This window comes from Tachysurus fulvidraco, chromosome 22 (assembly GCF_022655615.1).
Source record: "Tachysurus fulvidraco isolate hzauxx_2018 chromosome 22, HZAU_PFXX_2.0, whole genome shotgun sequence".
NCBI lineage: Eukaryota > Metazoa > Chordata > Actinopteri > Siluriformes > Bagridae > Tachysurus > Tachysurus fulvidraco.
The window spans coordinates 15,162,514-15,188,794 of NC_062539.1; the positions used below are offsets into that span (position 1 = coordinate 15,162,514).

At 40.1% G+C, this 26,281-nt stretch overlaps 2 protein-coding genes across 5 annotated transcripts in view; one reads left to right on the plus strand and one right to left on the minus strand.

Annotated features, from left to right (window-relative positions):
- atg5 (ATG5 autophagy related 5 homolog (S. cerevisiae)) overlaps window positions 1-26,281 on the plus strand; it is a 41,808-nt gene that overhangs the window by 13,508 nt on the left and 2,019 nt on the right. For 2 of the 4 annotated variants that reach the window (XM_027142794.2, XM_027142793.2), the window contains exon 8: window positions 1,069-4,098. The exons of 1 other annotated variant lie outside the window; for it this stretch is intronic. In XM_027142794.2, coding sequence (XP_026998595.1) covers window positions 1,069-1,205 — 137 coding nt within the window. In that variant the 3' untranslated portion in view covers window positions 1,206-4,098. Of the gene's footprint in view, window positions 1-1,068; window positions 4,099-4,120; window positions 5,237-26,281 lie in introns of those variants that run through there. One more of the 4 variants, XM_047806362.1, reaches the window with a different exon arrangement.
- Window positions 8,521-18,980, minus strand: prdm1a (PR domain containing 1a, with ZNF domain). The gene is made up of 7 exons (XM_027142849.2): window positions 18,803-18,980; window positions 16,803-17,051; window positions 15,316-15,435; window positions 13,892-14,144; window positions 10,980-11,896; window positions 10,740-10,868; window positions 8,521-10,642 (listed from the first exon to the last, which is right to left on the minus strand). The coding sequence occupies exons 1-7, from the start codon at window positions 18,827-18,829 to the stop codon at window positions 10,091-10,093; spliced, it is 2,247 nt and encodes a 748-aa protein (XP_026998650.2). The 5' UTR covers window positions 18,830-18,980; the 3' UTR covers window positions 8,521-10,090.

Sequence of the window (26,281 nt, forward strand, 5' to 3'; positions counted from 1 at the left end):
TATATTTCTTTATATTTATCAACAAAACAATTCCTAGTGTTTGTTTTTATACTGAATGAAAGGTTTTCTTGGAAATGTATTAAACCATTTTTTATTGGATTAAAGGTTTTCTTGGAAAATGATTAGAGAAAAAGACCTTCGGAATCCATGTAAAATGCTTGGAGTCAAATTCACCCAAGAAACTAAAATCAATAAAATAATTTCTGTCAGTCTAAAAAACTGTCGGCTTTAAGCATCGTCAGGTTTGTTGAGCTGATGTAATTTAGTCGCAAGTTGAAATGCCAGTTCAGCCATGCGGCTTGTTTGAAACTTGTCTCAAAGCTTTGCAGATTAGTGACTAAAACATTTAAGTTTCCAAACCTCAATGGAAACTTGTGGAGCATGTACAGGATACAGACCTCGTGCCGAGTCGGTTCAAGCAGCAGCCGATCGCAGTTCGGGTCGGCAGTAGGAGAAGGTCATCCAGTGTACGCGTCGGTGGCTGAGCCAGCGTTTTGCTCTCCCCCTTCTGCATTAGCTGCTTAACCTCACCTCCTTCCCGTAGGTCAGCAGGCTAATGTTCCTGCCTCCAGCATTCACCCTCAACTTTCCAGCATGAGCTCAGCGCTGAAAGTCACGAGTAAAAGATGATGGAGAGACAGTGGCTGTTGTCCGCTTTCCAGCACAAACACTAGAGCTATTCATGACCTTATCCATCAGACCCAGGCCAGATTTTCAGATTTATTTCCATCAGCTTGTAATCCAGAAAGCAAGGCATATATAAATATTACAGCTTTTTTTTCTTTTTTCTTTAGAAGATTTTTTAATTTAAATGGTTTACTTTCAATATTTAATTAATGAGCATGCACAGACTCACTGGAGCACAGGGAGACTCATTAGTCCTTGTCTGTGACCATTTGAACCCAGAGTGCCCCCTGTTTTTTAGACAAAATGATGGATGGGGCACATTTAGAAAACGAGGAAAATGGACACTTCTCTGAACGACAGGCTGATAAGTCACTCACAGTTCATCTGTTCATCTAATAACTCTCTCTGTCTCTCTCCTCTCCTCTCCTCTCTCTTTAATAGACGATCCAAAGAAATACCTAGTGGTGATTCACGGCATCGAGCCACTGGTCGAGACGCCCGTCCAGTGGCTCAGCGAGCACCTGAGCTATCCAGATAACTTCCTTCATATCTGCATCGTACCAGCACCAAGCGACTGATGCCTCTGCTGACCTGGTGGCCCAAAAGTGACTCTATTAGTCCCATCATTCAGGAAAGACCCTTTCAGCAGAGTCTGTTCACTTTCTCATACTTCTCCCATTGACATTTGCCTTCCTGGCTTGCCATGCCTACTACTACAAGATTTGGACAAATGGAAATAACGTTCTTTTCTTACGCATGCTATAGGGATGTAAATAACACCTTTCACTGTCTCAGTATCCAGTTGTTATTACCTTGGTGTTTTTTATGTAACAAATTAGCCTGCTAGTGACTACAGTACGCTCAGAAATGTTGGAATTATCTCTTTTTCAGATGTTTACATCCCTGGTATGCATCTCTCTCTTTTTTTTTTCTTTTTTTTTTTACTCACTCTTTTTACATGTTGCTTTAAAACTCAATCATCTTCACACTGGCATGATGAGTTGGCACACTCCTGATTTTTGTCCCGGTTTGCCGAGTGACTGATATTCTTGGGTCTAAAAGGTCAGAGCTTTATGTTTTGATCAGCCAGACATTACTAGCCTTTGTTGCAATACAGTGCTCTGAATAATTGTTGGACAAACAAGTCTACCTTTTGCCCAGTCCTGTATATTTGTTTCATATAGACCAAACCGTTAGTTCTTTATGTGTAGCAAAACAAAAGACTAAATAAATTTGTAAAGACGAAAAAGATGCAATGACCTCCTGGGAGCTGTTGCGGTAGCTGGAAAGTTATTGGACAGTTTTTCGAATAAAGTTCTTGCTGCTTGATTCAGAAAACATGCTTACAGAAAGTCAACAGGTTTGTCCCAGACGTCCGGGATATACATATATCCAGCTCTGTATTATATGGGTGTCATATGATCGGGTCTGTGATCGGCTGATCAGATACACATTAAGCTCCGCCTTTATTTCCCCATGGACACCAGTGCAACAAATTTTGCAGTATTTTTCAGCAGCTAAATAACACACTAATTATTCTTTCGGATCTTGACTTACAACTAGTTAAATTATGTATTTTAAACCTTAGACCTTTAAACCACACATCCAGGCGGTGGGAAGTTATTACCCATTTATTTTGGTATGCACAGGGGGTTAAAAGTGGTGTGAAATTTGCAAATGGAGTTCTCGGAGTTGTAGTGGCAAACTCCACAATTCCAGTGTGTAGGAGCAGTCTAGGAACTGGAAATGTCCAGATGACTTATTTAAATAATTAACTCTAATCTAAACTGATCTAACTTCATACAAATATAAAGACATAATTATGGGTTTACATGTGTCTTCTGTGTGTTTTTGTTTTGTTTTGTTTTTTTTTAACGACTGTCTGTTCATCTGTTGCGGTTAACTCCAGATGTCTATCATAAGAGGAGCATGACCCCCTGATTATACGATCAGTACGTATATAGAGATTTATAAAATTGTAACACATTACAGCTGATACAGCACAGTATTTAAACAGCTCGGATTATACAGCCGCTAGACAGAACTGTTTAGGCTGGCAACATTTGTTTGTGTTTATTTCGTTCGGAGGGGACATGACGGAGGAGGTTGGAGCAGGGAGCAGACGATTAGCAGCTGAGAGTGATTATTTGCTTATAGGAATAAGTGAGTGTACACTCTCAGACAGATGGGGAAAGCGAATACTTCAAACCACACCAGGTCACTTCTCAGCAGACTGACTGGAAGACCTGGGGGCTTCGAAGCTCTGAAATGTGTGCGTTAGGTTTTTTTTCTGTTTGTTCGCTTGGTTGTTTTTTTGTAATCGATCTCCAGATGTGTGCACTTCATTGATTGTAATTAATCTGCTAATATTAGTATTGAAATCTACACATTCTTTCAGAACAAATGTGATTATTATTTTTATTTTTTTTGTCTTTTCCATGCTGTGGCTTGCTTTTCTGTCTTTTGCTAAAAAAAAAAAAACAAAAGCTAATATATGATTAAACAATATTTTGTAGTTAAATAACTTTGTCTTTCATTTAATGTTGGTGTTTGGGGTGAAAATGCAGAAGATCAAGCAACAAATATCCATAAAATAATTCTTTTTAGAACCATCAAATACCGTAGAGACCAGATATTCCTGGCGTTTTTTATTAAAATTAGCAATGTTACTAACTCAGCTTAGAGATATTCACTCTTATGTCATGTTATGCTCAGTGTTTAATTCTCAGTTTAGGACCCAAAGGTCTTCGGTGATGTCTCTCAGACTCGCTGCTCTGGTTTAAGACCCCATGTGAGACATCAAGATTTAATGGCATTGTCACCAATGACCATCATTGGCAAAGTATGAACCATGTCAGGAAATGTTAATATCTCTACAGTTAATAAAATGGCTATAACACTTTTAATATCCAGCAATTGGAGGATTTACAGTATGGTAAAGTAGTGGCGAAGATGAGCGCCTCAACAAAACACCTTTAAGACCTGAAGTCGATTATTGTATCTCATACAATCCGACACGTATTAATAGTAAAACACTTTTAATTAGCTTAAAACTACATTTGTAAATACAGCTGTTTTGTGTTTTGTTTTTTTGTTTTGTTTTTTTTCCAGTCAATGGTGCTTTGTGTTGTCTCTCAGATCACCAAATATTTTTGTGTACGATTATAGGTGAGTTATACCGTGGGATGAGTAGAAGTTGCGCAATGCATGGAGACTATTACACGTGTCCCACCCATCTGCCTTTACTTATTGCTAAAGGTGTGTGTTAAAACACCCAACACTGACTCATGTGTGGATCTTGGACACTTTGCTCCATTATTTAAAGAGCAATGCTCATGTGGATTAGAAAAGAAAAAAAAAAAAACATTGTACTATAAGGACGTTGGTTAGGTTTGTATTCCGTCTGTTATATTTTCTCCTTGTAGCTCAAGAACACGATTAAAGATGGCTGATATGCTGGTAATATATAAATGTTTGTGTTTTTGATAAACAGGAAAACTGATCATCAAATTCTGAGAGCCAGCGTTGATACCTGGTGTGAAAGTGTCATTCAGGTGGAATTGGATTATGAAACTTTCCAACTCATCACTCTCTAGTCATTCTGTCTGAAAAATGAGAAGAGTTCTCCAGAAGAGTGAATAAGTAAAAGGAGTGAGATTTTCTCTTTGCCGTATTAGACATCAAAGGTCCTCGTCATGAGTTCATTAAGTAACACTGTCTCGGCTTTGCTTTCTCGTTCCTGTAAAGCCGTCACTGAAGGAGATCAGAGGACGTTGCCTCCTCCTTTTCTTCCTCTTTCTGTCATTCCTCTTGCTCTTGTAGGTGTCTGTACGTTCTGCACTGTGCCTTTTCTCGACCCGCCTTGCTCTTTCCTGCATGAGCGAGGAGACTTATGGCGCTTTTATCCCGGAAGCTCTCTTTGAAGTTCGCGTAATGATTAAGTAGGCCTCAGGTCACCCTGTGTGTGTGTGTGTGTGTGTGTGTGTGTGTGTGTGTGTGTGTGTGTGTGTGTGTGTGTGTGTGTGTGTGTGTATGTGTGCTCTCTTAACCCTGTTAGTTGTCATTCACCAATTTCAGAGTGTAAAAGCAAAACAGAGATGGCTGGAAGCCTGTAACCCAGTCATGGCCTGTGAACTTATACGAGGTGTTAGGAGAAGAACTTTCCCCTCTGTCCTCCCTCGCTCTCCGTTTTTTATGTACACCTGGATAGGAGTAGCTTAATGGGGGTTGGACAACTTAAGATACAAACAACAAAACTCTCCCTGCTCCTTTCTCAGGCCCTCTCATTTTCAGCGCCCCCCACCACCACCACCACCACCACTTGGCCAGAGCTAACCTGTTATTAACCCGGGCCCCTAATTGGCAGGTGCTGAGGGGTTCTGAGATACTATGATCACTTAGAGGAGAGGACAGACCAAGAGGCCTCTTCATTCATGTCCTTGCAATTTGCTCTGCTCTTTGTTTAGGTCTTCGTCTCTTAACCCCGGAGTAGTCATCGCTCTCATTCCTAGGCTTCTACATGGCAAAATCTGTATCTGTTCCTTGTGCAGCTGGAAGACAAAAAAAATGTTGTATGGCCTCTGGTCAAAATAAACACTTATTGCATTCATTGTGTGTGTGTGTGTGTGTGTGTGAGAAAGAGAGACTATGTGCATGTGTGTGTGTACTTGTTTGCCTGTTTAGCAGGCTGGATGTGTGGTTTGTGGCTCCTGGCTGGCTGTGAAAAAAGGAAGACTATAATTTGTTGTACAATGAAATAACACAAGACTTGGCATACATGAAAATGGAAGAATCTGAATTCCCCAGCCAGGAAAAAAACAACTGGAATCTTTTAAATGGTAATCGAAAGTAATTTTTTAGCTAAATGTGAAACCGCTACATTTCGAACAGTCATGAGCCATCGGAATAATTACGTTTGTCAGCAACATTCTCCTGGAACATCAAACCCTGCTCTGTGTTACAAACCATTAGAGCATTTCAGCTCAAAACATGCTCCAGGATGTCTTCATTACAGTAAATAACACTCGCCTTATTTAGAAAGAAATGCTCGTATTTGAAAGGGCACGTGTTTTGTTGTTGACTCTGGTGGTTTTACTGAGTCATGCTACTGATGTTGCTGCCGCTGATGGTGCTGGTGGTGGTGGGACCTGACAGGAAATGAGGAAAGCCTATTGTCACTCATAATTCATATCGACACATGCGGCCTGGCCTGTAAATCTACACGGAAGCAGATTCGGGAGTCATGTTCCCTTTCTGATTTTTTATTTATTTATTTTTAAATAAAATCTGTAAAAAAAAAAATGTAAACTGATTATAATGATTGCTCTAATAATTCTCCCACGTATACAACTTAAGTGCACAAGCTTTCTTGTATAAGTAATGGAAGCTTCCTTGAACTTAAAAACATGATTCTAGGACAGCGTCTGTTCTGCATCGTTTAGACACGGACAACTCTCGCATAAAAAAAAAAAAAAGCTCTTGTTTTGAAGTGACTGACTTTTTTCTTTTCTTTTTTTTTTTAACCACATGACCTCATGGCACAAACCAGAACCTCAGCTACACCTAAGTCTACAGAAAAAAAATGTGTGTGGATTTTAAAAATAACCAAACGCCCACTTGTAGTGAGACAAGTGTATACTAATTCTTTTCTTTCTTTTTTTTTTCTTTTTTCATTATGTACCGAATATTAAATTCCGTATTCCTAAAAACATGACTACAAATAGGAAACGAACAAACGAGGCGAATGAGTCAAGGCTGTATGAGTTCTCGCTCAAAACCTGCCAGTAATGCATTACACCTAGACCACATTTATCGGCACTAATTGTCACCTACAAGTTGCGTATGAGACTCTGCAGAAAAGCACAAGCGTTCTCACGCAAAATATTTAACCAGCTGGTAATATTGCTACTTTTTTTTTTACTCATCTTTGCGAGGACACACTGTGCTCTTGCACCCTAATCTTTTATGCCTTGCTTAGGATTACGGCTGTTGATCTATAATGTGCAGTAAATTCATAATTTGTGTTGATTAATCATTAATTATGAATATATATGAAAATAAAGCTATCACAGTATTAGAAAAGTGTACACATTATTCGTTAAAACTGAGCTGAAGCGAAGTGACTCGGATAGTAATATATACGTGTCGTGTGTTAATAGAAGAATACAAGCCTTTATTTTGTCACATGTGCATTATAGCAAACTTTCTTTACATATCCCAACTTTGGATGTTAGGGTCAGAGCGCAGGGTTAGTCATGATACAGCACCAGTGGAACAGTAAGGGGTTAATGGTCGTGCTTAAGGGCCCAACAGTGGCAGCCTGGCAGTGCTGGGGCTTGAACCCCAATCCTCCAGTCAACATCCCAGAGACTTAACTGTTGCCACTGCTTTAGACCCAGTGCTAAACTGGGAGCTGTTGATTTCATTATTAACATTAACTGTAATTATGATTATTATTATTATTATTATTATTATTATTATTATTACTATCATTAATTAAAACTGTGTCTTGTTTGATTGACTGTTCATGAGATAAATGGGTTTAGAATAAAATTTCGTTTGAACTATTCCTTTAAGAAGAAGCATCTCTGTGTTTTCAGAAACTGGTGGTTCAAATTGGTTTGTTCTGAAAAAAACATTAAGACTTTATCATAAATTTATACTGGCCCATATAAATGTAAGGCCTTTGTTGGGGACGGATGTCCTGAAATTATCCCCCTGTTTCTGGGCCTGGTTCCCATCTGTTTCTTCTTTAATACGTATGGCCACACTTCAGGCCTGATGGGATGCATGGGCGGCTCATTACAGAAAGCCCCCCTGGGTCTTCTTGAGTCACTGTTGATTGTACTGTGTCATTCAGTGTTTAAAAATTCTTTGGTGCAACGTCTGTTTACCGTAAGTGCCATTCGTAAGTGGCTGTTTTCCGGAAATTTCGCCGGAGCCCTCAAAGACAAGCATTCTTTCCAGAAAAAAAAAAAAAAAACGTTTGTGTTGACAATGGCTAAGGGCGGGTGTGAGAACAAGCACCTTGTGATGTTGGAAATGTGAACCAATCGGTAATTAGTAATCGTTGGTTGAATGTTATTTTTTAGAACATGCATTCATACTGTGAACGTGAAATTGTAATTATTAATGTGAAGGCATGAAACACTTGTCGCTGTGCGGTAATAGGAAAATAATCAAGATTGGCTTTGCTAGACGTGTCATACGCTTAAGCCATTTATAGGAACGTTTAAAGTTGCGGAACATCTAGGTTAGTTCCTGTTATCACTTACATCGTAGCAATTGTAAACATTTACGCGCAATCCTTTCGAAAAAAAAAACAATGCCGCTTGACATGTTTTCTCCAAAAGATTTACAGTGACTGAAAACTGGGTTACAGCTGTATCTCTGACCATTACAATGTGCTGACACCAGACTCCTTCTACAAATGTAGAGAACTGAATAAGTTGTAAGAATAGAAACAAAAACATCTACTATCCGAGGTTATGTTATAGAAAATTAATCAATACCTTTAATCCCAATGGACTGATATGGACATGTATAGAAATGAATTGATGCGAGATTAGATCCAGGGCAGAAGCCCAGCCAGGATGTAGCTATATGCCAATGACAGTGGAATCTTTTGTATTAATATCTGTATGTTCCATTTCCCCAGTAGTAATAATAAGATATTGGAAAGAGAACCATGTGCCAGTGCAAAGCTAAATTGAAAATGATGAGTAAGATGATGAATTCCATGACTCGTTCAGTCATTTCAGTGATTTCAAATCAAAACAAACTCAGAATTGATGCGGTACAAATGTAGACTGGCTGAAAATTGTGCCAAAATTGCACATTTATGTTCGTACCAGACTGATCGCGAAGATTCGTCTTTAAGGACATTTCCAATTTAGCATGTTTCATATCGAAGCAAAATATATTTTAACAAAATGACAAGAAAAGACAGACCATTCTATTATGTCAGTGAACATTTATATAATTTACAATTTAAACAAGTTGCATTAAATAACTATGTAAACCTGTATGTAAACATAGTGACAGAGGAGTTTCTCTTTGCTTTCTTTCTTTCTTTCTTTCTTTACATTTCATTTAAAGCTGAAGATATGGGGAAGACTTTGGTCATACATCAGGACAGAAATTAAGAGATGCTACTGCTTTACAGCACACTTTGGCGCCTTAGGGAAAGAAAGTCATCGAGCCATCGAAATGATGACTTTTACAAAATGTGTTTTTAAAAAAAAAAAGTACAGAAAAAGGCCAATGAAGATAAACCAGTGCATATAAAGACCAAGGCACTTTGATTTGTGCCATCCATGAGTGTAAAAAGGGCAAATAACAAAACGTGTAGAACAGACAACATCTAAACAGCGACTACTATCACTATAGACACTCACTGTTGTTTAAGTGAACTTTGGTAACTAGCTCAGTATGTCAGACCCTCCCCACCCTTCCAACCCCTTCCAAAATATTAGTGAGTGAATAGAGAAGTACTCTCAGCTTCATAGCCAGTGTGCTACATGCTACCAGGCTTCTGGTTTTTTTTTTTTGTTTGTTTGTTTGTTTGGTTTGGTTATTTTTTTTTTTTTTTTGGTTAGGACTTTTTTTTTTTTTTTTGGACCACATAGAGATCACTACTCCAGGGACATTTGGTTTCTTCTTCAAGTAGAAAAGCAATAAATAGATATGCCTTTGACTTCCTTCTTAATACACTCACAGCCTACATACATACACACTCACAGTTTGAGGTAACATGTTGAAAATATAGGAAATGCCCTTTTTGTGTTACACCGAGGAGTGCTCAATAGAAATTAGGGAAAGGCCCCCAGCATTTAAGACGCGGTGAAGGTGGCATTGTCAAAATTCCATTATGGTATTACAACAGCCTTCCACAAAAGAGCTATTTCTTTTAAAAATACCTGTCTGCTTCAAAAATACAAAAAAAAAAACAAAAAAAAACCCTGAATGAAGGCGAGCTCCTCAAATCTGGTACTCATTAGTTCATCACAATTAAAGGGCAAACAAACAACTAACACAGGCTACAAGAAACTATGTACAAAAGAGTGACGATAGAAAATATACAGAACAGTGAATTACAATGAATTACCCAGTCATTGTAAACATTGACAATAAATTAAGGATGTTGCATAACAAACTGAACCAAATATTATTAAGGAATAACAATAGCAAAAATAATAACAAATAACAATGATGTCAACAATAATATTATTATGAATAAAGAAATAGATGATTGTCTCTAAAGTAAATGTAGGACACACTGGACCACTAGTGGCCTGGAGCAGTGTCTCTTAGCCCTGAGTATGGTAAGTCCCTGAAAGCAAAGATCTAAGCCTGTCTCCTTTTGAGGAGCGTGTACACCTGTGGCTGTCCACAGCCAGACCGGGCAAACCGATGAGGCTGAGGGTGCAGCATGTTTTAGTAAGTTTCTGTGCTCGGGCTGGGGCTAAGATTCCATTGCCTCCATAGTCTCTTGTTTGACCTTGACAGGTAGGAGTTTAATAACTGATGTTTCACTTGGCTCATACAGGCTGTAGGTGCTAGATGAAGGAAGCAAATCCGCTCCAGTGCTGCCTTTGTGGTATGATGCCTTGAGGTCCATTTCATGGCAGATCACACTGAAGATCTGCTTTTCCACTAGCCTCTCTATATCAACACCCTCAATCTCCTCCAGTCGGTCAGCATTGTCGCTGATGTCAAAGCGCTCAATCTCTTCATTAATGCGGTTCAGTTCATCAAGGCTGCAGTGGGGGGAAGGCATAGCAGCCAGGCAGTAGCCCTTGAGGTGGAGGCGCAGGCTGCAGAGGTGGATGTAGTTGCGGTGGCAGTGTGGACACTTGTGGGGGCGCTCACGTGTGTGCAGCCGTTTGTGCAGTTTGAGGTGGACAAACTGTGTGAACTTAGCTGGACATAGCTTGCACTGATAAGGTTTTTCACCTGAGTGCAGCCTTAGATGAGTCTTCAGATTACTTGTGCTGCTGAAACGCTTGTGGCATACCTGTTGAGAACAAGGAGCTTTAGTACTGAAAAAGAACCTTCAACCTCCAAAACACAGCTAGATGGCAGGTGTTTAGTTATGAGGAGATTAGGCTTACCTGGCATTCATGGGGCTTCTCTCCTGTATGGACCAGGAAGTGTTTCTGCAGGTGTGCCAGCTGAGTGAAGCCCTTATTGCACGTCTGACACTTAAAAGGGCGCTCGCCACTGTGGACACGCAGGTGCACCTGAGAATAGTGCAGAGGGGAGCCGGGTTAGACACAGTGTCCCATTCATAACAAGAGGTGTATGTGTGTAAGACTGAAGGATTGAAGAAAATAATTACAAGTAACAAGCACCTTAAGGTTCGAGAGCTGTCCGAAGGTCTTGCTGCATACGTTGCACTCGTACTTTATCTTGCCATTCTGTTTCTTCAATGGGTACGGCAGGGTCTTGTATCCTGCAGGGCCTCGCTTCATCTTGCTGAGATTGATTGCCTCTTCATCTGAACGTCGGATGCTAGGCTGCGCTGAGGTCGGGTTGGCAGGCTGTTGATCGACAGAGACTGCAGAACCAGCCGTGGGAGAACCACTGACAGGGGCATGAGGGTGTCCATGCAGGGTTTTGTCTTTCGGGGTTGTTGCTCTTGAGAAGGCACTCTTGGGCGGTGGAAGCAGGAAGTCCCTGTGGGGTGGTAGCAGAAAATGTCGACCTTGCTCAGGTGGAAGCATGGTGTGTGGGAGGGGCATGTGGGGTGTCATTAAAGTGTTATAAAGGGGGTACATGCGGGAGAACACACTCCCCATGGGTGGTGTTCCACTCATGGAATAAGGGGCAAATAGATAATGTGGGTTGGGGTAAAATGAGGAAAGGGGATTGGACGGGGAGTAACCAGGATAGTGACCTAGGCTGCCACTGTAGAGTGGCAGGGCATCCCTAGGATCTGCTGGGGTAGGACTGTTTCCTGGAGTGGTTTCAGGGCTGCTGCGTGCTGATGGGCTAGGGGTGGCCGAGGACAGTGCAGGTGAACGAGTGGCAAAACAGATACTTTGACTGGATTTTAAGATATCCTCTCTGAGGTGATGTTGGGGGCGGATTGGGTAGATGACACGGGGGTAGATGGGTCTGTCAGGGCTGACAGGGCAGTGGGGACGAGTGGGCAGTGGTCTTGCTGGCTCCCGCCATGTGTCTTTGAGGATTTCTGAGACAGTATGCTCTCTCTTCACAACAGGTTTTTCTTCTGATGCCTGCTGCTTTGCTTCTATCAGACTCTGCTCTGTAGATACAAATAAAAGGAGCACATTAGACTACAAAGCACTGGCTTCTAGCATCGTTATTATGTGTGAGTTCCTCTTCTCTCTCTCTCTGTCACATATGCAACTTATATATCATCATCCAGTACTACAAAATACAATCTATACTAACTGTGCTAGGTAAGATAATGGGCTCCTCCCCACGCTACTGGCTTCTTGCTACAGGAGATCCTTTGTTACACAGCACATAGATCTTCCCGAGCAAAGAAGGTTCAGGACACAAAGTAGCCTAGTCGTTCAATTAAGGGAGACAGTTTGACTGATTAACCTAGGGGCTGTACACAGGATGTGAGGCATGACAGCGGATCCCAGTCAGGGTGGTGAAGTAGGCTGAATTCTGCTCAGAGCACTGATAGTATCTAATGGATGTGGCAGCAAATGATTGAAAGTTTCCTTCTAATAGGAAGCTTTGACTCCACTCACTTTACACACCTCTACACAGCTTAAAACGTAAAAGTTTGACCATTGTTGGAGACCTTTTCATACCAGATATAGAGGTCTTTAAAACGTTTCAAATGAAAATGTTCAAAAGTAGACAAAGTATTAAATATCCTGTTCTTTTACACCCCTCATAATAGAACTACTGTTTAAAGTGGAACTAAATTATCATAATCACTTCCTGTTACCTTTTCTGTGACCTTTACGAATAGTTCAACAGTGTCTTTTTCTGCTCTAGTTGTTTGTGTGTGGTTTGCAAGATGAGTATCCTCCTAAAAATCTCCCCATTCTTATAGCCCCCATCCTTCTGCTCCGTGAGCAATGTGTAAACGCAGTTAGAGGTTATCAGTAACCTCCCCCCCTTCCAATACTCCTTCCAGAGATAGCGCCATTCCCCAGTCCTCCCCAGAGAACTTGTGCAAAACAAACAGGGAAGCAATCCCAACTGATATCAATCTGTCAGCACAGCCCCATCGCCAGGAAGTTCAAGTAGTCAATGGGGCATTTTTGTCTCTGCTTTATTCTCTCTTTGCCTCTCTTTTAAAGTGCCAAATAAATTATGGAGTTGCGCCAAAGATCTGTCTGCACTTCCCTTATGCACACATGTGTGTGAAGAAGAGGTTACAAAGTAGTGATGGTTGAAGGTTCTTCTTGAAGTATGTTTGACTGAAGCATCAATTTACTTCAGAAAACTGAAGAAGTTTACTGAACCATGGAGCGAGACAGCTCAAGCTTTTCTAAATCAATCCCATGTGGGAGGCCCTGCCAGTCATCTCAGCCCATTCCATTATACTGAGTCATATGTGCAGTGGCTATAAGCCTGTTCATGCTATGACTCTGGTTTGAGAGACAGCAGCAGATAAGGTGATTGCTCTTACTTTCTCAGGTAGCAGGTAGGTCAGAAAGCCTAATTATATACTACTTTGTGTGTGTGTGTGTGCATGGAACTCGCTGGGGGAGACCAGGCTCCCATACCCCGAGGGTATGCGCATGACCCTGGGGAGCGGAGTCACCAAGACTGCTCTGTTCCCGCCACACCTGCATATTGTCTCCTTCCTCTTCTAAGTCTCTCTCTCTCTCTCTCTCTCTCTCTCTCTCTCTCTCTCTCTCTCTCTCTCTCTCTCTTGTGTGTGTGTGTGTGTGACTGCTACATAAAATGTTTTCTTTGAAACTTTTACTACTGGTTGAGCAAGAACCGATTGAGCATCTTGAGTGAGCTTTCATGTTGAAAGAGTGTCTAAGTAAAAATGATGGGCAATAGCATCTTTCTCTGTGTAATTACCGGCAACATTACTATGCCTAAACAGAAACATTACTACAAGGAATTCAGTTTTTAGAGAAGATGAAAGAGAGAAGAACATGTACTGTTAGTATGTTAATGACAGACTATGACCAAGTCAACACTCTTCCCCTTGCTTCATTGTGAACTAAGACGGAACAGGAAAATATCCCCAGGAACAACAAAAATGACTTAAGCATCATTATATTATTAGTATTAAGGTATTTTTTTTTGTACTTACTGAGCTTTTCCATCATGAGGTCTCCTGAGGGAGGGTAGTGGAGACGATGTGCAAAATCTGTGCAGTACCACACCAGCAACTCCTGGTCAGCAGGAATGGCCTTCACCGTGTAGAAAAAGATGTTCATACCGTTCTGGCAAGCAGCCAGATTCTGCTCCTGCTGTGAGTGTGCTGGATTCACATAGCGCATCCAGTTGCTCTTCTCCTCATCCAGGCCATCTACAAAGTGATGGAATTTTCCTTCTGCATAAATCTGAGATAAAGGAAATGAAAAGCAGGGTTTTAGCAATTAATACAATTTTTTTTTTTCTCTAAGTTCCCACAATGTGATCTTAACGCTTGCCCTTGAAACGAGCAGACAGACAAGTGGGAGATGCTAAAGCTACAATCTCTTATAAAAGCCACATGGCTGACTCAGTAAGCACACTCCCACCAATACTCACACTCTCATGTTGAATCTGCATGTCTTCTCTCTCTCACTCATACACACTCATAGACACACACACACATACACACACACATACACACACCCTCGCATGCACTCTCAGGCCTAGAGTGGAACGGATTGTTTTGGGGTAATGTAGAGTCTTATTCACTTTAACTCCACCATTTCCAGGAACCCTTGACATCACAACCAAGGCTTCCCTCAGTGACACCAATCTTATGTTCTTCTACACATTTTACTGTACCATCCCACCCCCTCCACACACACCGCCCTGTTGTCAATGCTACTCCAATATCCAGTAACGTAGGAAAGATGTCACTGTTTGTTAGCAGGTACGAAGTAGCATCTTTCCACAAGGGGATCTCTGTGGTCTTATAACCAAAAAAAACAATTCTGAGTAAAAAACATTTTTTACGGTCATGGTTTGGATCGCACTATGATGACTTGACACTTTCACCATGACGACATCTGTATTCAACAGCTGAAAGCCACAGGCAGGGAAGAGAGAGCGAGTACACCTCATGCCTTACTGGCAGTTGCTTGGTGACAACCTGATGTGAAAGCTTTATAGGCAGCGGTTTTAAACAACCAAACTTTGTGGTGCAGCCAATTGACATCTAACTGTGTCATAAGCCATCGATCTCAAGATTAAGCTCTTAAGTCGTTCGCCCTTTTTTTTGACGAAGAGAAACAACACAGTCAAAACAAGATCACACAAGACGAAATAAATCTTCACTCTCCCACACAGACACAAACTGTGGTTCTCAAAACACTACACACTAACTCAGCATTTTTTCTGTAAGCATGCTCTGCTGTCGCATACTCCGTGCACCCATTATGTCACACAGGAAGTAAGTGGAACAGGAAGTGGAACAGGAAGTGACCTGTTCGGGTGTGTTTTTTCTCTCTCGTATTTCTTCTGCTCCCCCTTTACTGAAAGTGAAGCTTCTTAAAAAAAAAAAAAAAAAAAAAAACTCACCCTCCAGAAGTACTTCCTGTTGGCATCCTTGTGGACATCCTCTGCTGTGTAACTTTCTCCCACTAGAGGGCCAAAGCGAGTTCCTTTTGGTATGTACTCTCGGCTCACAACACCGATCACCTTGTGGAGATAAAAAAAAAAAGAAAAAGTAAGAAATGGGTCAGGAGATAAACCAACAATTTTATGACCCAACATTAAATCCCATCGTGCTATTTTAGCAGTCAAGAGCAATTTATGAGGTGGTTTAAAGGGCACTTAAGAGGATGGATGACCTCAATTAAAAGAAATTCGTGTAGGAGATCCAATTCACAGTCTCTCAGAAGACTAAAGATGCAGTCAGTAAGTGCTGTAATTTTTTGGAATACTTTTTTTGACAGCTCTAGGAAGTCAGGGGTCAAGCAGAATCTGTCTTGACATCAATTCTAAGCTTGGGGAAATTATGTCTCATTTGTCCTCTCTCACCTCTCATTAAGTGCCCAGACCCTCCCTCCTATACTCATTACTACTGTAGGCCTCCTTCCTCACCACATCAAACACTACTACAACCCTCAAAGCATAAATCCACACCTACGATTATAGCTTGCGCTTCTTCCTTTGAGGTAAAAGGCATCAAAAAAAAGCCCAAAGGCAGATGGAACGAAGAGCTGCTGTCTGGCCTTTTGGATTACAACAACCAGACTTCAATCTAATCTCCTCGACCAAGATCCGCTCTTCAAACTGCCCCTACACCTCCCCCACCACCTTTCTTCCATATACACCCCGAAACACAAACAGCCATGCGGATAAAGCAGTAGGAAATCCCCTCACATTTCTCGAAAGCCTAACAGCAGAGTAGCAGTTCAGTAGGGAGATTAGGTCGTCTTTTTGATAACTCATTTACAGAGATTTAGCTCGGCTCCCGAGCTTCTCGCCTGCTCCCTCTCACTGTTTTTCCACCTTCTCTTTCATCCCCTCTTTCTCTCTCTCTCTCTCTCTCTTTTTGCATATCGTCCTACCCTTTTTCATCAGACGCTGAACGAATCTCTAAAGTGGAACTGCTGTTTTTTTTATAGAGATAAGACCAAGAAAATTCTATAAGGACAGCACTGAGCCGTTCAAAGGTTTCCTCGCTTCAAATCAAGAGGAAGTTTGCACATCGTCACTACTACAGTCATCACTGTCTGTCCAAGATAACAAACGATTGATGTGATGGAAGATGGGAGAGTCGCACTTCTTTCTGTGACATGCAAATTACGCAAAGGAACACTCTTTATTTCTTTCCCAGTCCTCTCATTTATACTCAAGGCTGATAATTTTACACTCCGTGCGTCAATATTAGCCGTCACACTAATAATAGGTACACTCACTCACGGAAGTTTCTTTACAAGCAGATGGTGTGTACAGTACCATGGATGAATCTGACACCACAAACCCAAACGCCATGCTGCAGGCAATGAGTTTGTCAGTCTGCTAATGTATGATGCAGCAGTGAGTCATTACAGCCATACCTCTTTGGAGTCAGGGGCATATCTGAATGCCAAGTTTCTCGGCAGCGAGGTTTGAGCACGGGGAAGATCCGGTTTGTCCGCACCCTCCCACGTGTGGTCCTTCACTATGTACGTGCACTTCTCTTCAAACTCGGCTTCCGTCCATTTGGACATGTCGGCGTCCTCGACGATCATCTTCGGATCCACCTGGTCGACGGTGTTCGGGGCGCCCTCAGTGGTCAACATGACAGAGCTATGCTGAGAGGCGGCCTGAGAGAAAGACGGGAGTCGAGACAGATAGAAAAAAAGGGAGAGGAAATATTGAAAGAGTGAATGGAAATTCAGCTTTTTGAAATTGAATTAAAAGGAAAAATAAATGACAAAATAACTAACGCTTCTGACAAGTCATAGTGTGCCAGAATAATTAGGTCATCTAATAATCGTTCATAATGGAAAGCTAACAAAATGAAAATTCACAGCAAAAGTACACAGGAAATTCGACAGAATTTTAATAAAAACCACACGCGAGCACGAAACAAAACGAAATCATATGCTGAACAAAAACATCCAATCCTACAACCATCAAACACCTCTTTAAACACCACAATTATCGTCTCTATCTACACGTAGATTATATTTTTATTTCACTCTCTCATCTTTTCCCATCATAGCCAAAAAAAAAAAAAACCCTCACAGACAGGACGACAGACGACAGAGGAAGGAAGTTGCGTCTGCGTCTGAATGGAGCTAAAATTGGAATCAGAGTTGTAAAGCGTCGGAGTCTATAAAACATCCCAGGGAATAAGTGTGCGTGTTTGTGTGTGGAAGAACAAAAGGGGAAGAATCACAACTTTTTTTTTTCCATAAGGGGGCCACGGCAGCACAAACAAGCTTCAAACACTTCCCTCCCAAGATAGTCCCACGATCAGGCTGAGCCGAGACACCCTGTCTTGTCCCGCTCACCTAAAACCTGTTACGGACACGGATTAATTTCAAAATGTGCTGAATTCGTTTAGTCTATTTCACCCATTTTATATATAGAATCAAAAATAATAATAATAATAATAATAATAATAATAATAATAATAATAATAATAATAAATCAATAGCTTTAATAAATAAATAAATCATGAGAAGAATAATTCACTCCTCGCATTTTGTTATTGGTTCATATTATCTGTTTATACAGTCTTATTTCCATGAGTCAAAAGACACAGAGACAAAAATCATGCAAGCTGTCATTTAATTCTGTGTGTAGGACAGCTGCAAGATCAAAACTAATAATGAAACCGAGAAACTGAACACGAACAAACTGGGCAACCATATATATATTTTTCTATTTTTCTTTTTCTTTTTCTTTTTTCCTCACAAGTCAAACCCAAATTAAACCGAAGCTAAGCTTAAACTCAACCTAAGAATCGGTCTGACATTCGAATACTATGAATATTAGGAATATATCATTCCAAAATAGATATATAGGTATTATAAAAAAAAATCAAGTTTATTTATAAGATTTTTTTTTTCAGATTCAATTTAAAATATGTTTTAAACTATTAAAATGTAACACCTTTTTTTAGCGTGACATTTTTTATAGCATAAAGACACAAGATAATATTTTCTCCAGCACGATCGCACACAAAAAAAGGCACTAGATCTCATAAATGTACAAACGTTTACACAGAGTTTAATTTTAACGACGTTTTTCATCATGCAGTCCTGAAAAGCCTGAGAGGAAAAAAGTCAATTCTGCTAACTGACATGCAAATTGAAAAAAATGATGAATAAATAAACAGGCAAATAAATGACAAAAAAAAAAAACATCACAAATATCAAATACCATTCATTATTTTTAACAGATTTTTTTTCTGACCAAAAGAACACAACAATGTAATTAGCTGTAATTAAAACCAATGTAATTAATTAAAAATATATATATAATGATAATAATAAAAACATTGAGTGCCTTGATTCTTCTCAAAGCTCAAAGCAAACTGAAACATCAGCCAAACAGTTTCACTCACCGACAGACTTTGGTTCCAGCCGCACATAGAGCTGTCTGATCTCTCCCCTGAGTGTGCTTGTGTGTGTGTGCGTGTGTGTGTGTGTACGCGGCAGAAAGAGAGTGTGTTCGTGGGACAGGTGCAGATCACCCTCGTTCCCTCTCTTGTCCAGCCGCTAGTCCAGATGGCGACTGTGTTCTCCTGCGAGTGTCTCGAGTTTGACTAACTGCCTGAGCATGTTTCTTTCTGACTTGTTGAAGCCCTGGCTCCTCCCACTTTTTCCTCCACCCTTCCTCCCTCCCTTTCTCCCTCCCTCTCTCTCTCTCTTTCTCTCTCTCTCTCCACCCTCCAAGGTCATGTCATATGCATCACACACACAGGAAAAATCATCTAGATTTTACATCACTCATTTTCAATAAAAGTAATGAAGAAGGAAATGCAATGAAGAAGTCTTGCTTATTTCTGTTAAGGTAGATAAAATCAGGCAGCAAACACAAAGCTGGTGAGAGATGGTCTTGTTTAAAGAGAGAAGAGAAAAGGAGGAGGAGGGAGGTGTTGATCCCTCTTCCTCTGGCTCTCTTCCTAAGAAGGAAGGAAGGACATCCTGCGCCAGTGACTCAATAACCTGTTGCTGTTTACTAAGAGCGGAACTGCAGATTGATGGCTATGTTTCTCCTCACACCTCCTCCTCCTCATCCTCCTCCTCTTCCACAGCTTCTGGAACCTCTCTGCTATCCCCTAGGGGGTGCTACATTCAGCCTCTTGACTCTCCTACACTCATACAGTTTGATCAGAATCATAAAAGGGAAGAATGTAACACTCTCACACAGTGAAGTGACTGAAGTGAAGCTTAGTACACAATCCTAGTCCACAAACCATCTCTTCAGAAGAAGAAAAAAAAAAAAACGGAGCAAAGTCCAAACAGCAGACAGAACAGATCTCTGGTGGCCTGCTACTGTAAGACTCTTCCAAAGCTCTGCATGCTTTTTTGTTTAAATAAAGCCTGGAAATCCCCTAGAACCCTTTAACATATATCTATGTGTGGGAGGAAGAGCGGTGAAGAAGAGAAAACTGGTCTGGTTGTGACAAGAGAATGGAAGGCGCTTGAGTCCTGAACAAAAACGTAGATGGAAACACACATCCCTACACACACATACAGTATACAAGAACCCACCCAAGCTCTTCTGGTGACAAAGATCTGACCACATCATTCGCTCGTTTGCTGCCTCCTACTTCCTGGCGACAGACGACCCATAAGACCGAGGCCCTGCAGGCCCGTCTCTTCCTCCAGCCTCGACCCGAATCTGGCCTCCAGCTGGGCCCTGACTCAATAACAAGCCGCAGAGGAGAAACAACAACAAAGCTCTGAGATTTTTGAGCGAAAAACGAGCGCTTCCTTTTGAAACTGCCATGTGGTCTGGACTCGGCGACTGGGAACAATCTGGCAAGGAGTGGAGTTTGCGTTTTCCACCATTATCGTCATCACCGACTCCTACCGCCATTTGGTATACCTTTCTCTCTTGCTCTCTCTCTTTTTTGCTCGTGCCATAAAGGAAAGAGTAGGCTGGTGGGGGTGAGGGAGGGGTCTCTCAGCTCTGAAGTCAAATTCAAATGGGCTTTTTTTTTTGGCTTCTGTAGTGGGTTTTAATGTGGCTTACATGCCTGCGAGGGAAGAAAGGAGCCAAACAAAAGCGACAGAAGGACTTCCAGCAGCTTTGTTAGTTTTGCAGAGGGTCGCTATCAAACCCACTGCTGGGCTTTGGCAATAGGGCTTCAAGCACAGGTGAGAGAGTGAGTGACAGACTGAAAAAAAAAAGACACCGTGAAGTCAGAGATTGGCATGTCAACTTCTGATTGAAATGTGTTCATTTATTTTCTGTCCAATTTTTCTGTCAGGTATCATTGCAATCTATTTGCCGGTGGGCAAACCACATCCCATCTGTTTTATGATGTTCATAAAAAGTGCTCATTTGACTCCATACATTCAAATATCTCAACTGGATTATTTGCATTTATATTTAAACCAACACCCCCTGCAAGCAAACAATCCCCAACATGCCCAGACCACACTCCCCTCCTTTTTCAAACACATTTACAACTGTATGTTATCTCAAAGAAAAAAAATCTAACTCTCAAGTTTTTTTTTTTTTGCCATATTAGTTCAGGATGAGAATAAGGTGGTGGCTTTGGAAGAGGAGGGGGTGTTTAAATCCAACCTGAATTTTCCTGTGTGTGTGTTCATGAGTGGATAAGTGGGGGGAAATGGCTATTGTTCTGGGAAAGTTAATCCACAATGGTAGCGTAATGTCTGTGTACGTTTAGCTTCACACAACTACCCCTGAAACCCAACCCCCCACTTTATGTCATCATTTGGTGTGCTAAAGCCACAGCCTCGATTATAATCCTGCCAATCCATGCCTGCCATCTGGGAACACTGTCCAGGTCAGCTATAGTCAATATGCTTGTTTTGTCAAAGCACATGTATATTTCACTTCCACTTTAAATACATCCTGTCTGTACATGATCTGGAGATGTTTATTGGTCGAACATTGCATGTGTCTCTGGACTGGCATGCTTAGACAAATCTGTCCACTTTATACATTTGGATAAACTACAACTCATTGGCATTGCGGTCATTTTGTCACAAAAGATGTACCTCTACTTTCTTCCAGAATAAATATCATGCCGACTGACCAGGCACAAAGGAGGTGCTTCTAATATATCACATATGCTCTAATACGTTCTGATCACCTCCTGGCATTTCAGTAACACTGATTGATTTTGCTGATGTGAGAGCTCAATAAAAGATGACTAACTCCTGCTAATATGTGCACTAATTGCTACTGAGATCAACTTTGATGTGGTCAAAATGTTTGATCCTCAAAATGGCTGCAGTTGTATGCTGTGCTGTCAACGTTAAAAAAAGCAGAAAAAAGTGATTGAATGAAAGTTCGAATAAGAAGGACACTATTCGTTGACTTTATCGTCACAGACGAAATAAATTAGAGGCTGATGCACAGTTTTGTTAGAAGATGGGCCTTGACAAAGCAGCTCCAAATAAGCCATTTCCTGATTGTTCATTATCCAGTAAACAGACCGGTGTGTGTGGTTAGCCACTCAGACTTTAGTGTACAGGGTTCATAATAATTACTGTGTATGTAAAATGAACACAAAGTACACATGTGTTACCTGACATCAGCATCAAACCAGTATTTGTGCTAAATGTGCTAAACTAGCTTTATATTCAGGATCTAGCAGACGGAAATTTATTAATGTAAATAACATGCAGAATTGGACTTTACCACATCCTCTAGGTCTTCTAACCAAAGGTACAAAATAAGTACCTTAAGTATACACACACACCCCCCAAAAAAAAAACTCTACCTGGTTTATACTTAATAAAATTGTGGGATTTAACAGGGCACCTGGAGCCACACTGGTACCTTTAATACATATCTCACATATTTTTCACCTAGAAATATGGATATAGTGTACCTTCATTTTTAAAGTAAAGCCTTAAAACTACACTTCATGCACAAACATTGTTTCTGCGCGCGCGCACACACACAGAGAGAGAGAGAGAGAGAGAGAGAGAGAGAGAGAGAGAGAGAACGTCGATAATACAATGTAGATAACATTTCCTTAACCAGTGCTGAGTCTCAAAGATACACACAAAGTGCACACATCCATGCGCCCCTATACGCGCACATGGACACGCACGCACGCACATCGAAATAAATAGAGAAACGCTGATAAGGAGAGTCCCGATTTTTTTCCCCTAATGTAATGAAATTAAAGCGCGTGTAAGTTTAGTTACAATATATATATATAGTATCTATAATCCTATTTTATAATGTATATAGTAAGCCAGGTATAAGACCGTATGTGTCCCTCCCCCTCGCCACTTTCCTATCCACCTTCCTCTCACGCACACGTACACGCACGTGCTATGCTTTTTTTTTTTTTTTTTTTTTTTTGCATCCGAATCGATTAAACCGTTTGAAAGGGAAAAGTCAGACAAACCTCTGAACTTTCCGTTTATCTCAAGTTAAGGTATCGATTCAAACACGTGAGCGCGCGCTCGGAAACGAAAGCGCAAATGTTTATTTCAACATCCAAAACCACAAACTCTGACATATTTACCTACACTTTGTTTATCCCTATCTGTGGATGATAACAACGTATGCTATCTTATTTGTGTATGCAGTAAAATAAATAATGCACAAATGACAAATAAAAAGAGAGAAATGAGCAACATTAAAATAAGAAAAAAAAATGACACCGGTAAAACTCTTACCTGTCGGAATTTCCATTCAAGTCTCAAATCCCAGAGGAGTCTTGAGTCTTCAGCAACTCGTTGATTATTATAAAGCTTTAGAAGAAGAGGAGGACTGTGGTCCAAGAAGGAGCTGATGGATAAGGCGCACACACGCGCACGCACAGACATCTCCACCCAGTACGCGTAATTAACATCAACAGCACTAATTAACACCACAAACTTTCGTGCGCATTGTGCATGAAAATATTCGAATAATTGGAATAATATTAAAAAATAATAATAATAATAATAATAATAATAAGTAAGCCTTTAGAGATTATGCACGCGAAAAGAACAAGGGAACAAAACGGAAATAAACGTGAAAAGGATTTTGTTCAGATTTATAAAATTCTCCGAGGTGCAGAAAAAGAAAATAAATAAATAAATAAATAAACCATATATTGTATGACCTCTTAATAAAACAGTTTCAAAACCACACGAGGGAAAATCCAAAGGACGATTTAACGAAAGCTGAAGCGAGCAGGATTTAAAAAAAAATTTAAATGAAATAAAATGAAATTAATATATATATAAATATACAAATATAAATGAAGGTATTTTTCCAACGCTGTGCTATTAGAATGAAACGAAATCGATCAGTTAACGTATCAATACATGTGATTTCTTTTTTTTTTCTTTTTTGTTATTTTAATAAGGATAAAATTCCATTTTGTAAATGAATTCCTGCAAATTTCCATCCCGACGTCGCGAAACGTTTTATTTGTCCACCCATCTAGAGAGCCAGTGCGAATTGGTTGGATTTTAAATAACCTCTGAGTGTATTTTCTAATATTAAAATATCCCTTTTTTAAAACTGTCTCTCAGCATAATTTCACATGTAGGTGAGTTTCTTTCTTTCTTTTTTCTTTTTTTTTGTATTTAACAGTCAAATTCAGCGGTTCAATGAGACTTTAATTTCCCTTCAAATCCTTTAATGAGAACTTTACGCAAATGAGACTGTTTTGAAATTCTAATGTCTTAAAATGATTCCGTGACAGTTTTGTCGGGTCGCTGATCAAAGTTTTGGTTATTTGGTGTTTTCACTCGACGAAGTGTATTTCTTCTACTCGAAATAAATAAATAAATAAATAAACAAGTTAATTAATTAATCCGTTAATTAATTGCGCACTTAATTCGGGTCATTATTTAATTGATTGATTATTTAATTAATTGAAATAATAAATGAATCAATAGTTTCTATCTCTGTAGTCATCTGCATCAAAGCTATATAGCAGTTCATTAATTATTCCAATTAATTATGTAATTAACCAGATTCTCTTACACATCTGCATTTACATCTGCTGAATACTGTTTCTTATTTATTACATAAAGTCTATTGTGTATTGAAAATATTATATTATAGTGTGTGAATAGTAGAAATGCATAAAGATAGTTTGTGTCAGTGGAAGAACTGAAGAGTGGGTTGTGTGGAGCTGGTACCTAAAACTCTGTAACGCACACACACACACACACACACAAACAGAGAGGTACAGAGATACAGAGAGAGAGCGACAGAGATTAAGATGACAAAGATCTCATCTAAGTGAGTTGTCATCTTGAGACCAGACATAGTTCTTCTGAATCACAAAAAAGGTCAGTGTGACTAAAAATAATGCAAACACACACACATACTGTACACACTCACACACATTTTTTGAATCACCCTCTTGAACATACATTCATTTCTTCTGTTTTTACACTTTTTCTTGCTTTCATTTATTTTTTCGCGCGCACACACACACACACACACACACACACACACACACACACACACACACACACACACACACACACACACACACACACACACACACACAAATACAGGGAAGCCCTGTGGCTCTGTGGACTTGTATGAGTATGCTCTCATCCAGAAGAAATATTTGGCTTGGCCTGCTGCCAGAAAGCTTCAGCAAAAGCTGCCAAGTATTCAGCCCTTCCACGCGCCACGCGCCAATACGGCCCAGTGCTATAGTCTCTGTGTGTGTTTATGTGTGTGTGTGTGTGTGGGAGGGGGGTTGTTCTATCAACCTGACAAATGACACCTACATCACAGATTATTAATGACCAACTTATAGAAAATCACAAACAATAAGGGTCCAGGCACTTTTTGAAGCTCTACTGTAGCTTCCTTTCAGCATTGTGTCTCACGCAACATGATCCCTCTGCCTTTCTCTTTATCTGTGTGTGAACAGAGGAAGGCCTCGCTTTTCCAAAACCTTATCGGCTCAATCTCAATGAAGCAACCCGAAAGAAGAGCACAGAAGTGCAATAAAGCAATTTCACTTTCATATGTTTTGAGGTCACTGGGTTTGTGTTACAAACTGGCTCTTTTATGAAAGCTTTCGTTAGATAATAGATGTAAGAGATGTTTCATCGGGAAAGAAACCGCTGTACTCTTTGCTATCAGATCTCACCTGAACCAAAAAAAAAAACACACACACGATCGAGTTGCATCATGTGTGTTAAGGCAGTGTTTAAAGTACTCGTTATAAAGTTGTTAAAGTGCCTTTAAATATTTGATTATGTATATATATTTATATATCTCTGTCAGAAAAATAAGAGCAGTTTAAGAGCTAAAATCCAACTCCAAAAAGTCCAGAAAAAGACGATTTTTCGTGCGAAAAATTAGTCAAATTAAAATTTTCAACTAGAAAACATTGAATGCATTGTTTATGAATGTAATTTTTTTATTCCATGTTCAAGCACTTGTCCAGTGTCCAGATTTCTCTATTAAAAAAATTCTTAGGCTTTTAAATTTTTCTCCTATTTCATTTGACTCTTATTTATTTTATTGGTAGTTGTATGTTATGAAAAAAATACATTCTCAAATTCAGAAAAATCTACAGATTGTTAGAGGAGACTGGGGATGTTTGTAAGACATTTTGTCTTTGATTATTAGATATGTCACGGTGCTGATCATTTTACTTAACTAACCCATCAGAGATTGAAGCCTGGGTAGAAGCCTGTAGCATCGCTGCACGCTTGCTGAACGAGCCCTTTGGCATCACTATATTGGCGCACTTTTTTGGATCTTTTTGTTATCAACACAAAAGATGAACGAACGAATGAATGAATGAATGAAAAACAGAAATGATCTTCTTTATATATATGCATAGGTTCGTTCACATGTGTATGTCTCTTCCTGTCAGTTATTCCTATCAGTTACCTCTTAAAAATCTCTC

Excerpts from the sequence above, each read along its gene's own strand:
- prdm1a (XM_027142849.2), bottom strand. The coding sequence starts at position 18,829 with ATGTGCGGCTGGAACCAAAGTCTGTCG. Across the intron at positions 14,145-15,315 it reads ACAGGAAGTACTTCTGGAGG|ATTTATGCAGAAGGAAAATT; the intron begins GTGAGTTTTTTT and ends CCTTTATCTCAG. Across the intron at positions 10,869-10,979 it reads GACAGCTCTCGAACCTTAAG|GTGCACCTGCGTGTCCACAG; the intron begins GTGCTTGTTACT and ends CACTATTCTCAG.